The 13,433-nt window shown below is 38.4% G+C and overlaps 1 protein-coding gene across 1 annotated transcript in view; it reads left to right on the top strand. All coding sequences in view use genetic code 11, as the record gives it.

Annotated features, from left to right (window-relative positions):
• Positions 1-12,501, top strand: part of EGR_10012 (Tensin-1) — a gene marked incomplete at both ends in the record, with an annotated part of 19,286 nt that extends 6,785 nt beyond the window's left edge. The window contains 11 exons of the mRNA XM_024499261.1: positions 247-393; positions 903-1,034; positions 1,119-1,228; positions 3,546-3,696; positions 5,121-5,177; positions 8,984-9,076; positions 9,487-9,771; positions 9,837-10,085; positions 11,183-11,438; positions 11,522-11,566; positions 12,360-12,501. Of these exons, the coding sequence (XP_024346325.1) occupies positions 247-393; positions 903-1,034; positions 1,119-1,228; positions 3,546-3,696; positions 5,121-5,177; positions 8,984-9,076; positions 9,487-9,771; positions 9,837-10,085; positions 11,183-11,438; positions 11,522-11,566; positions 12,360-12,501 (1,667 nt within the window). The remainder of the gene's footprint in view (positions 1-246; positions 394-902; positions 1,035-1,118; positions 1,229-3,545; positions 3,697-5,120; positions 5,178-8,983; positions 9,077-9,486; positions 9,772-9,836; positions 10,086-11,182; positions 11,439-11,521; positions 11,567-12,359) is intronic.
• Between the last annotated feature and the right edge of the window lie 932 nt (positions 12,502-13,433).

Raw genomic sequence — 13,433 nt, 5'->3', positions numbered from 1 at the left:
ACTCACTACTATTGCTTGTAATAATCCCATGGTAGCGGTAGCATTCTTCCTCAAACGTGTAAAATGAAGCGTCCAGATTTGACTTCAACAGTATTCTTACTGGAATTCCCATAGAAATCTTTGTTCCAGTATTATTTTTTTGCAAGAGTATATTTTGTTTTCCCTGCTACGGTTCCTTGATAGTTAATTTTAAAGAAATTTTTCAATCGAAGCAACAAATAGCCTACTTCTACCTTTTTACCAAAGCTCGTTTGATACCATGCTCTCCGAAAAAGCCACCTTATCCTCCGGTCAGCCTTTACGACTACATGGCCTCAGATCAGACTATCGCCAACGCAACTAATGAATCATTGCGTTCGCAGCATTTCATGCAATTCTATCGCTCCACCCGAGGTATATCTAGTGTTTGAGTCCACCTATACATACACATGCGCTTCTGACAGCACTCACCTTTTGTTCTAACCGCAGTAGGCTTGCTGAATATCGGAAAAATGGCACTAATACACTGGTGCTTCCGAGCCTAATGACTAATTCGTGAATTTCTGCGTTTTTAGATGAAACAGACCAAAGGAATTGTAGGTACTTTTTTGTTTTCCCTTTTCCTTCATTAGCTGAAGAGAACCGACGGAAACCACCTCTAATGACTCGTATCTCACGAACATCCAGTAATGCCGTTAGTGACGCTGGCAGATATGTTTCCAGAAAGTCCAGTCTTTCTAAAATCACTTCAGGCGAGTCTCTGCACATTGCATTTACACATTAGAACGGTACATTTGTTATAGTAAGTTAAGGTTTCGAATAATCAATTCTTTTGGTTTCAGGCTACTTCTGATGCTCCTTGCATGTTTTTCTTATGCGCTCTCTTATATGTTGCATATTTGAGTCTGATTTTGCATCATCAGGAGCTTTTGCTTTTGGGAAAATACGAATCTTTAAGTTTGCAGCCTTTATGGTTTCAGAAGCACCGCCTCGAACCTTCAGCCAAACGAACATCCATCAATACTCAAACACACTCCGTAATCAGTGGAGCTCGGGTGAGTGAATGTGAAGCATCAAAATTGAAATTCAGCATCTAAATTCGATGGGAGGCAAATGAAGATTTAATACCTTTGATTTAGAAAATAATCTCAAAACCGGTTCTTACCTGAAACAGCCACCGATTTGTGGAACATACTCAGCACATCAAGAGAATTTGCGTCGAAGGAACGAGCTAAACCAACAAACTGAGGTAAGCTTTATCCAATAAATGCTGTGGCTAGTCTACAGTTTTAATTTGGAACTCGTGCAAGAATCTTAAGGCTTCAAACTTTCTTTCGAATTTTCCCTTTATGGATTTAGTTAATTAAACTAGTCTAGAAGTAATGCTTTTCAGCTCAGTGAATTATCTGACGAAAATGATAAGTGAACTTAGGGGGTACCACTTCTCAAAATTATCTATACCTAGTACGATTTCGTGTATGTAAATATAATGTTTAGTTAGGTTTGAATTCCAAGTAGAAAAACTAGTGTCCCTTAAGTCCTTCTGTTAATTAGACTAAGAAATTTGGATATATTCGAAAAATTATCTAAAAGTTCCTAGTGATTCAACCGTTTAAACTACTATTTCTAAAAATTTCAAACAAGCACACCTAAGGAACGAAATGTCACGGGCCAGAATGCCATACGGATATAGATTCCCTTGTGAAATTGACAAAAACATTTCATTTTGTTTAGCTATTCTTTCTCTGACTTTGTTATCTGGTATTCTTGCTGATGTAGTTTTAAATTTATGTTTGTGTTAACAATTTTGAAAAATTTCCATCCACCACTTGCTTAAAAATCATGCATACATATTTTAATGAATTTAATGCGTGGTAAAAACCTTACATCCGTGATACTGGCGACCTCTATAAAGCATCTCTACTAAATCATCGGTTCTCTGTGAAAGAGCTCCACCTATTTTAAGCGTATACTTTCAATTTCTAGAGCATTTTTTTTTCAGCTGGGATGTGGCATGTTGGATTAGAAAAGGCGATTACTCTCAATAACTTAATTTTGAAAGAAGATCAGTAAATGGCCGAATTGCGTCGCTGTATGTGCAACCCTTTTTAGTAAGAGAAAGTACAAATCAGATTTTCCTGTAGTGCTTTATCATGTACTTTAAAAAGGTAATCTCACATATTCAATTATTTTGACTCTATCCTGTGCTCCAACAGTTGTCTTTCATTAGTGCATTTGGGTTGATCTTTCATTTATATGCAGTCATAAATTGAACGTGCATGTTTTAATAAGTGCTATTTCTTTTTCAGAAAAATGCTTTTTTCTAAATGAGGTGCACACTTTGCGCTTTTGCCAACAAATAAAAATAAATCCGCTTACATTGTTTTGAGAAAAACGGCTTGGTAGTTTCATAACTACATCAATTGTTAATTAATAAGTCTAGTTGCGTTTTTGATAGCCCCTTAAAAGAGCTGAAATATGACAATAACTAAATAACCATTTGTTGAATTTCAGTCACAGCCCAGTCTCCCTTATTTGCGAACACATTTCAATACGATTATCATAGACATGAAATATTTGTTTAGACAACGGTGTAAGAAAGTGACGAAAATTGTTTGCTTTTATGCACTTTTTTCAACTAGATAATACGAACTCCGGTAACTTCCGCCTCACCGAAAAGCCAACCCGAACGACTTACCTCAGTGCGCATATTATCCTCACCATAATTACCTTCATTATTTCACTACCGCCCTTTATCGTTCGTCGCCTAAATTTTCTGCCTTTTCCAATCTAAACATTTGCTTTCATATGCCTAAAAGACAACAATATCAACTAGTAGAAGCAAAATTCCATAAAAACAGATAATAATCACCTCGTGATCGATTATTTAATAGTAATAATAAGGCACTTTATCGATTTATCATCAAAGTCCTACCACTTCTTGCAGTATATTTGTAAATAGTAGTAATTTTAAAACCAATGCATTTTCCAATAAAATCAGTGAAATTTTTGTGCCTTTACACTTTTAAATCCTTTTGTCTAAAGTTCCACACAAAAGGGGCAGTTCTCTTTCTGCAAAACAATGCTAAAAGTCGCTAGATATAAATTACCTTCTCATTTTGCTTCCAGCCAATGCCAACCATAAATCCGTTACTGTTGCCATCAGGCCTCTTCAAACGAAGTGATTATATGTGTATTTCTCCTAGTCTAATCAAATATTTGTTCTGCCTTTTTTTATTTAGCTCTCAACCATTTTTAGCACCCTTTCTAAATGCTCTCTCCTCTCGCACTTCCCGACAATGTTAAATTGTGCTTAACAAGTGTCTTGGGAGGAGAAATTTGATCATCATTTGAAACTTAGTACCACTTAAATTGTCATTTGGGTGTTTTTTTCCTTTATCACCACAATCCAAATAAATTAAGGATATTAATACGGTGTGGAGGATAATAAAATTTCGCTTATGCTGAACTTCACCTTCATTCTCCAACATTCCTTCGAATCGCAGTTCAAACACCCGCTTGTGGTTGGGAGAAATATTTTGACATTTTCCTGTCTTTACTCTTAGTATCTGAGGTCATCACGACGCATGTCGGAGACGGGGTATGGAGAAATATGCCAGGAAATTGTCTCCCTCTTGCCCATTGGACGTGGAATTCAGGATCTGGAGTCAGGATCAAGTGCGGCTACTCTGCCCAGAGCTGGATCACACACTGCAGGTCAGCCATTGTTTTGTTGTAAGGCTATTGTGAGCGTATGATTTAGTGTTTGAGTTACACCTCCATACTTACCTAAGGTACACGAGTCAGGAATTTGGCTTGTCATAGGCACGCCAAGGAACTGAGGGACTAGTAGTTAAGGTGATTAGATTGTGGACGTGAAATATTATTCTTGACATAATTTCTGCCTTATTTCGAACGCCATCTCTGACGTTTCCGCGGGTTGCTCTTTGTTGTCATTCATCGGGACAAAGTTTCAGTGAATTAAATTTAACAATGAAGCAGAAACAAAGTTCATATAATGAAATTCTACAATTTCGAGAAACCATCTGAGTCTCATGATTCATCTACCATATCCTTGACTGAAAAATGTCATTGAGATGACTTATTTAAAAAGCAGCGTTTACGCCTGGACAATATCCCATAGCGATTGTATGGTATAGGAAAGCTCCCTTGAGTTCCAACCTCATTTCACTATTTATTTTACCTTTTATTCCCATTTTAAGATTACTCACCCATCTGTATGGGTCATTTTCGGGCCCTTGCCATAAGGGGAGATTTTAAACTTTTGGAATTTTAAACCTTTTCGACAAAGTTTTTAAGCAGTTTCTCAGTAAATGGTTTAAAATCGTTTAGGTCTGTTCCCACTCCGTTCCTGATTACGAGACAAAACTTGAGTTCTGGGTGGTTGCCAAAGATCAATGTGGTTTCAACAATCCTTGTATAATGACTGCATAGATTCATCAAAGTGGTAAAAAATGCAATCATATTCTTCACGAGAGAAAACAATATCAGATACAGTCCACCACGTTGGTCCTAATGCAGTGACTTTATAGTGTGAAATTGATTGTACCATAAGCTTACAGAAGGGCTGGGACATTAGTGAGTTTCATTTCACCTGCATGAAGGCCGATTAAGAAGAGAATGGAAAGGCATACGTTCACTGAGAAATCCGAAACATAGAAACAGTATTAAGGCAGCAAAATGTTTTCTGAACACCAAATGCATTCAGTGGATGGTGATAGAGCCTCAACGACAAGTAAGTACTCCATCGGCCCCAACATCCCCCGTCCACCAGCCGTAACTGCGGTCGTGGCACCCCCGACCACATCAACTGCCGGCGCTACCATACAGAGCCGTAATCTCGCCCAACTTCGTTCGCGGAGAACGTCCTTACACCAGCCAATCACTCCCGCTATGCGGCCCCAGTCTACGCAAGGGGCGACGCAGAATAGAAGCTTCAGCAGTACGCTCTTACATCAATATTCACCATCTCTAACATCGCTACAGACGCCTCTAACACCCATTTTTGCATTTGTTGTGGTGTTGTAGTCCGATTTCGGCCTAACTATGAGGTTGGGGATGCAAATGGGTCTGCCATTGGTTATACCAACACCTTTCTCGCTCTTTTTGATTATAGGAAGATCTTACTCTGCTAGTGGAGGCAATCGCGGTCAGTACTTTTCGGGAGCACAGTCACCGTAAGTGGTTTTCCTAATCCTTACCTCGCTTAATGACTTAGTGAAACGTTGTTTAGTCCCTCAATTATAGTTTACTCAGCTTCCATACGTTAAGCCTTTGAGCTGAGAGGCAAGAACGAGAATGATATAGTCAATTGGTCTCAAATGTGAATCAAAGAATTCTTTTATACATTAATAGAAATGGCACAGGAAGACTAATTACTTAAACATTATTTTACAATGGTTCATGGATCATACCATCCTTCATGATGCTTCCTCATCGTCTAGCTGAGGTCTTCGCAACTTCCGGGTGTTGATTCTTTGAGGTGTTTAGCTCTCTTCATTAGTGCTCTCATTTATCAAACTCGGATGCAAATTGGTTTTGGGAGATACACTGGCGCTAAGTCTAACAGTATTCGATGTAAACAGTAATTCAACTAGTTTTTAGTGGATGAAGCCCACTTTTTTGGTTTGAATGTGTCGGGGAGGTGTTTTCTATTTTGTCTGCAGAGTAAGATATTTTAGTGACGCTTAAATTTTACAAGAGGATTTAATTAGGGATTTTGGGAATGTTTTTTTATAAACTAGCTTTTAAATTCTGGTCTTTCTTTATGTTTTTATCTGTTTCGAAGAATCTTTAAAATTCGCAACTAGTTCGTATTTATCTAATGTGAGTTCCATCAAGTGACAGACCAAGGTGCAACACATTGTAGACTACAACTCGAAGCAGTCATTTGAAAGGAAAAACGAGCAAATAAGTGAAGCGAAGGTCTGGAAAGCCAATTCAATAAAAGTGTAGCACATCGAGTTAACTATTGAAAATCTTCAAATAAAAAAGGATGTTGAAGGTGTGAAACTACTCGAAAGTCAAAATAACGATGATGACATGATAAATCAAGACCACAGCGACAAGTCTTATTTTCAAATAACGTTAGCGGCACACCTCATGTGGATTTCGACGTAAAGCAAGTGCAGGGTTTCCTTTTAATTAAACTATTCGTTTGAGAAGGTGAATTAAGAATGTTGGAATACAAAAAGAAGACTTAGATATCAGTTGATTGCAGTGACCAAGATCGATTGCCTTGTTCTACAAATATTTCTCCAATAATGCTATTGGAAGGTTTTGGAACATTTTAACCCATTTCACAGGAAGATTCTTAGCTTCAAGTAATTGGGTTATTTAGTTATTATGAGGCTCGTTCTCAGTGTTTATGGTAGATTTTACACTTATACAATAGTTGTCACAACGGTAATTTAACGTATGAATATCAGTGGTACGTTTTGTTTAGACTTCTTTAGCATTCCGCGTATACCATGCCATCCATTACATAGGGCATCTATTTCGAAAATAGAGCTCAACAATAGTGAAGGGCTTAGAATTTCGAATTATTATGCATCCCTAAAAAACGTTCGTGGATCACCGTTTTTGCATTTGTACAAAACAGTCGATTGATGATGTATGTCAAAGTCTGTGCATTTCAGTGAGTAATTGCCAAGCGGCCACTGCTTCCAGTCTTAAATCTACAGCTATGCCGCGATTGGCTGCCATAAAGATGGTGTCGTAGCACCTTAAGTCGTAATAAGATATTCAAGTTTAGATCAATGGCTTTTTATCACCTATAGACGTAGATGCAAGATCATACCATGAAGATGGCGGTAAAGACCATGGGAACTTAGGAGTTTCCATAGTTTAATATACATGTAAGTAAATATTGGTTCGCTTCATAGTCATTTCTTATATTGATGGTGTTCCTGGTACTTTCTTTGACCCCTACTCAATTTTATCCGCAGCGACTTTTCTGTGAATTTCACCTCATCATGAAACAGGACGGAAAATAGTATAATGATCTCGCAGAATAGAGAGGTTTCCCTTTTTTCGTGGGAGTACGTGCTGTCAATCTCGTTAGAATTCCTGACTAACGCGTTCACTTCGGACAAACTGCATCAAAGAAGAAGTGAGTTGAGCGGGAGCGCTAAAGGCTTTTGTCTAACGGAAGTTTTAGGAAGGAAGATGCCATGTTTTCGCACCTGCTCATAAGTAGCTGTGTCTAGAGACACATGGTAGTTGCCTATTTCAAGGTTGGTTTCAACTTTTAATCTTGATCACGTCTATTGAGGGTAACTGTAAAGTACTCGAAATTGAGGACTTCTCAATGGTGAAAGTAGTTTCACTCTTTCTGTATTGAGTCTCCAGGAGTCCACTATCCACGACAGATGGCTTTTGTGACGTTTTGATGTGGTATATAGTAAATGAACTCAAATTGGTATTTGGTTTGGATTTTGTTCGCTTACCGCCACTGCAAATGCAGCACCATAGAAAGGCAGAGGACTGAATGGGTCCGACAATGGCAGGAGGTATATAATTTCTTATTCTTCCAAAAATCTTGTTTTTTTTTGCACTTTCACACACAGACATGAAAATAATTTGGGGAATATAGATTTGTTAGCAAAGTTTTTGATATTTTTATAGGTCAATGGATTGATGAGAAATTTAGCGACAGCATCGACAGGCTAAAAAAATTTCTAATGAAGTTGAAAGAGGTGTTAAGACTTAATTAAATATGCATTTCTTCAATAAAAGGTGCGTCGCGATATCTGACAGTTTATTAAATTTAACAGACGATGATACCACTTAAATTCCGTTTAGAAACACCTTCTTGTAGCTTTTATTGCTGCTTTCTAAACAATTGAAACAAGGCAGTTGCCAGGATGAAACATTTTTGAGTGGTCTTTAAATTAATACAAAGAAGTGGTTTTGGCTAAAGTTATGGGTAATTTTTGCTTACAATTTACAGAGATCGAGATCTAAGGAGACTTCAAAATAACAGCGAAGGCAACGACTGAATTCTGATAATTGATCTAATGTGAAATTTCAGTGAGATTATTTTCAACTTAATCTCCTATTGGAGCTGTGAAATGGTCTAACACAAACTAAATGTATAACAATAATGTTTCAATATTTGGGTTCTGCTAAAGCCATAGATGAGCCACAAAGTAGTTAACTTTATTTGTTGAGCAAAAATTCGAGTTCTTCCCCACTAACAGCTGATAATTGTATTTACTCTATGCCTTGTTAGAAGCTGAGGTAACTTGATGAAAAAAGACCCAGAAAATAGTTCCTTGTGTCAGTAAGCTAGTGATATGTCTTGACTTTTTGTGCAACGAAGACGAGACGAGGGACACTAATTTCGCTCGTGACGCCAGTGATGAGATTAGCCGCCTGGCAAAGCACTATTGACCCTGAGTTGATTGGTTTCAAAAGTAAAGAAAAAGTAGGCAAAATACACATAAACAGGTACGCACGCGCTGAGTTGGTTGATGTGACGATATCGAGCTACGATTTTATTAACACTTTCAAATCGGAGCTAACGCCAAGGTCTGCCAAGTCTGGGAAAATGTGCGTAGATTACTTCTTAAAGGGCTTTTTAAACGGCGGAAAAAAGGCTGAATTTAATGCCATTCATCATGCGAGTCGACCTACATTTAATCAATTTTCAGGCAACACTTACTCTCATCCGTATTATTGTCACTTATTTATAGATTGGAATGTTTCTATCTGTTACTGTCTACTTGGAAATAACGGGTCGCATTTCAGACAGAGATACGATTATTTCATCAGGCGACCAAATAAGGCTTTTCCTACCCATTTTTTACTTCATTTGTAGCTTATTACCTATCATTTTGAAGAGACGCTGGAAACTTATTTTCCATCCATGGTAATAAACACACACATTTCTTATGTGAAGAGGGATGTTTTAATGCATTTATAGGTTCACTTTAATCCGTAATTTATGGCTATTTTCGCATTCTTTTCCACTGCTCTTTAGAGTACTATCACGTCAGCATGGAGGTCGAGTTGTTTCTGAGCATCGTTCACGAACTGTTCAGAATGAATCCCATTGGTCCAATGTTAACGGCAAGTCCTTTTTTTGGAAAAATGCCAAACTCATTATTGATGTTTAATTCCAGAACTGCGTGTCTCTTACCCCAATTGCTTCTCTAAGATACAACCTGCTTTGATTATTTGAATAGCATGGTGGAGTTTCTTTTGGTTTATTTTCATCAACCCAAAGGGTGGAAAGCTAACTGGTATCAAAGGCTTTCACACTACTCGTCTTTTCGACGGAAATTTTTCCAACGTCTTCATCTAAGGAACGGAGCCAGTCCCTGCTTCATAGGCCTCACTCAGTCCTTGAATCTAGTTTAAATCCAATTTTCCCATTATGAGTTGTTTCGCTGGAGAACCGGGAAATTAGCTTTAACTTTAGGTTTCTTTAAAGTACATGGGCTTGTGTCTGTAATCACCTAGCACATAAACGTGATGTTACAGGTTTGGGGTGTTCAATGGGAAGTCTACACGGCGGTAGCTTCACAACAGGTCCAGCACAAGCCAACCACATGGCCCTCGACACAATGGACAGTCGTCACACGCTAACCCAGACAAATGACCTCTCGTACCACTGGTTCCGTCCGAGCGCTTCGCGTCAAGAGGCGATACAGATGCTTATCAATAAGGAGCCCGGACGTTTTATCATACGTGCAAGCAAATCTCAGCCAAACTCCTATGCTCTCGTCGTTCGAGTGCCATTAACAGCCGGCGAGTTTCAAAAACCGCGTCTACTTAAACACCATAGAGAATAATTATCTTATGGCCAATTTTTGCGTCTTGGCGTTTTTCAGAGGACACGGAACCTGTGAGGACGTTCCTGCTGAATCGCGTGAAGGGAGGCGACGCAGTGCACCTGAGGGGATTTGAAAGTGAACCCATATTTCCGTCACTGGCAGCTTTCGTGCACGACCACACTATTCATCAGGGCGCTCTTCCAGTCCTCCTCAAACTGCCTATGAGGAGTGCGCTATCGAGTAACTACCTAGCCGGACAGCAGAGCCCCTTACCCGGTCGACAAACTTTAAGTGGCTTGGATTTCGGTGAGCTTTTTAGTTGGTTGGTAGGTATTAATCATATTGTAGACTAGATTAAATTATTTAAACGCATCAGGCAGTAACGCCACACTAAGTTATTTACCTGTTTATAGATCTATTATTGATTTGGACCAAAAGATACATTGGCTAATTAATATGTGATTTTACCGAGAACACGCTATGTTTGTACCTAAATTTGGAGTGTATAATCAAGTTCCTTTATTTTATTTCGTTTTGGAAAAGAGACAAGTAGGAGATTTCCCAAAGTTCATCCAACCCGCTATCTTTAAAAGTTGAGGCTGCGTTTTGCTTTTTCTGCATGGTTTATGGGCATCCCTTTTTGTCTTTTGTAGGTCGTGAATTTATCATTTACAATAAAATTGCATTTGTAGTAATCAAATACGGATTGAGGGGACAGACTGTTAAACAATTGGGTTTCGATATTTGTTTTGTAAAATGGTAAAGTGACTTCCAGTGTGTGACAATGATAAGTCATATTGTTGTTATTAATACAGTTTTGCATAGTATTCTTGCTGATTGTATTTCGTTAGATATCACTAACATGTGGCAAAACCTTGCTTATGAAATGAGGAATTTTGTACCAAAATAACAAACTTTCGTGAAATAGACGTCTAAATGCCTCCTCCTTTTTTACTCACCAAAGTGGATGATGGTGATAGTCAGACTATTTTCAAAACACTTCCGCATGCTTTAGTATGTATTATTAAGCAAAATTATTAAAACATTATTTGCTCTCTCATATTTGCTTAAAGTATGATTATAGCTGACACATAGACAATGTACCTCTTGGTTTTCAAGATAAGCAAGAAAAATTATGCATCCACTAAAGAAATAGTATCGGTGATTAATACTCCAAAAAACATGAGTGTTGTCATTAATATGATAGATTCGGTTTCTAGTGATTTGAAATTTCGCTAGAAAAAGGCACTATAAGATTAAGAGCTGTTTCCGAAATGAATGATGGTTTGCAAGAGTTTCCATGCATTGATAACGATCGCCCTCATATACAAATAGACGTGGTATGTAGTCTTCGTACTCAACAAAACAGAGTGCGAGTGAAACTTTTTGCTCCCTCTTTTTAGTTTGTGACGTTTTGTACTTGGGAAGTATGGACGTCTTCCCTCTCCAAGGGGAGTCAGCGGTCAGACGGGCGGTGGAGCAGGTGCTCTCACAGGCTAACAACCCCAATAAGGGATTGAAAAAGAAATGTGAGGCAACGGTGCTCTGCTCCGTTGACAAGGGCCTCACCATTGTTGACAAGAACAGCATTCGCTTTACCAAGAAATCGATTCCTGCTAACAAGATCCTCTACTGCGCCTACGACCCTGAAGAACGAGTGTATATTTTTATGTTGACTTTTGATAAATTTCAATAGCGGAGAAGTGGTCCGATTTTGACAGATTCCCATGTTTTCGCTTTAGGTTCAATGCAATTGAATTAAAAAATCGTGGAGTAGCTGATTCTCTGTAAGTCCTTTTTTTTGAAAATTTGACTAGTGACTTCGTCGTTTCAATGAACTAGTGTTTGTTGTTCAAAATTAAATAACGGAACATTTATCAACTGGTGCTTATGGGCCTGAGCTTGAGTTCTAGAAAATTCCCGTTTAGAGCAAGCAGAAGACAAAGACTTCAATATAGACACTCTTATTTGCCGTCAAGTATGAGTAGAGTGAAGTTAGAGCAGGTGCTTACCTGGCTGTTGGGCTGAGGGTTGGGGACCCAGGGTGGTTAGAGTCTCACTTATCTATGATATTTTGATTGACCCTAACATTATAGTGACTATTAGCATGATTAGAATCCATCCATACGTGGTATTGGCAAATCAAGTATCGTAACAAGAGTGCAATTTTCAAGACTTTCTAGAAGGCTCGGAAAGTAAGTGCGAAAAAGGAAACTTCTGGACAATCGAAACAGGAAAGTTTTATGAGTTCTCAATTATTCCCAGCAGTAGCACACTAAGCGATTCGAAGTTTATGTAATGCATCTCTTAACTTGTATTTGAAAAATAATCCTTGTCGTAAATTTCAAATTGTTTCTCCGTCTTAATTTAGGAACCTATTTTAAAAAAAAAACATTCTTGTAAATAAATCGTTGCCATTAAATGTAGCATACTCCTACCGCTACCAAAATCCAGTATTTAATACGCAATAATTAAAACCTGCACAAGATAACTTTGTATCTTTGAATAGGGTTACTAGCACAGGATGTTCACAGTGACTGGCCGATTTACTAAAAGTATTGTTTTCTCCTTGATCCACAGAATTTTTGCAATAGTTGTGAAGAAGACTCGTTTTACCATGACGGAGCATGCAGTCTACGTAATGTGCCAACTGGAGCCAAACCAGCCGAGCTCAAATCTCATCAATTTCATAAATCAAGCCCTACCTGTCCACTTTCGCTGACGCGTGCACAGGACTGGGATCAAATTTCACAACCACACTCATCCCCACACTGCGCCTTCATAATTTCCGATTACCCCACCGCTCTGCCAGCAAAGTCGTCCCATCCCCTTTCGATTGATCGATGCCGTCCACTTTCCACCATAAGAACATGGATTATTTAACAAACAAATTTGTTCCCTTTCTACAAAAACAACTGTGTGCGCGAACCCACCAGCAACCAACCTCTCATACGACCTCGTCGTGCTTCGTTATGTGTTTCTGCGCGAGTGCGCGACCCCATCTTAGTTGTTTCTCTCTATGGTTCTCTGACTCTCTAAAACTATGCTACTACTATTTTTATAAAAACTTATATCTACCTTTCTTCTATGTACGATCGACTGACTGTGTAGAAAGTATCGCCTATCTTCTCCATCCCCTCCTCTTCCACTCCCTTTTTTAAGTCGTCTTCACTTGGTTTTTTTGGTTAGCTCCGCAAATATCTGTTCATTTTTCTTCCTTCCTCTTATTTCTTCCCTACTTCTCAATCTCAACTTCCCCCTCTACATCTGTGCTACGATTCGTCAAATTGTTTTCTTCCCTTCTGGCAGAAAATTCGGAGAGTAAGTAATAAATATATACAAATATATACATATATAATTAGAACATTTTTGATTATGTATGGTGGTATTTAAAAAGGGAATGATTTCAGGGAGAAAAACATATGCTTATCTAGGCCTATGCTTTGTTTTGGGAAACAGAAAGCCACGAAAACAGAAACGGATCTGAAGGACAATGTATTTTACGGACCTACCAAGTGATGGTTATCATTTATCTTCAAACCTCGAGTAATATGACCTTACTACTGGAAAGTTCTGTTTGGGACGTTTCATTTTACACGTTTGAGGAAGAATGCTACCGCTACCATGGGATTATTACAAGCAATAGTAGTGAGC

This window comes from Echinococcus granulosus (assembly GCF_000524195.1).
Source record: "Echinococcus granulosus chromosome Unknown EG_S00183, whole genome shotgun sequence".
Taxonomy (NCBI): Eukaryota; Metazoa; Platyhelminthes; class Cestoda; order Cyclophyllidea; family Taeniidae; genus Echinococcus; species Echinococcus granulosus.
The sequence above is the reverse complement of the archived record's forward strand: the minus strand, read 5'-3'. Positions and strand labels throughout refer to the sequence as shown.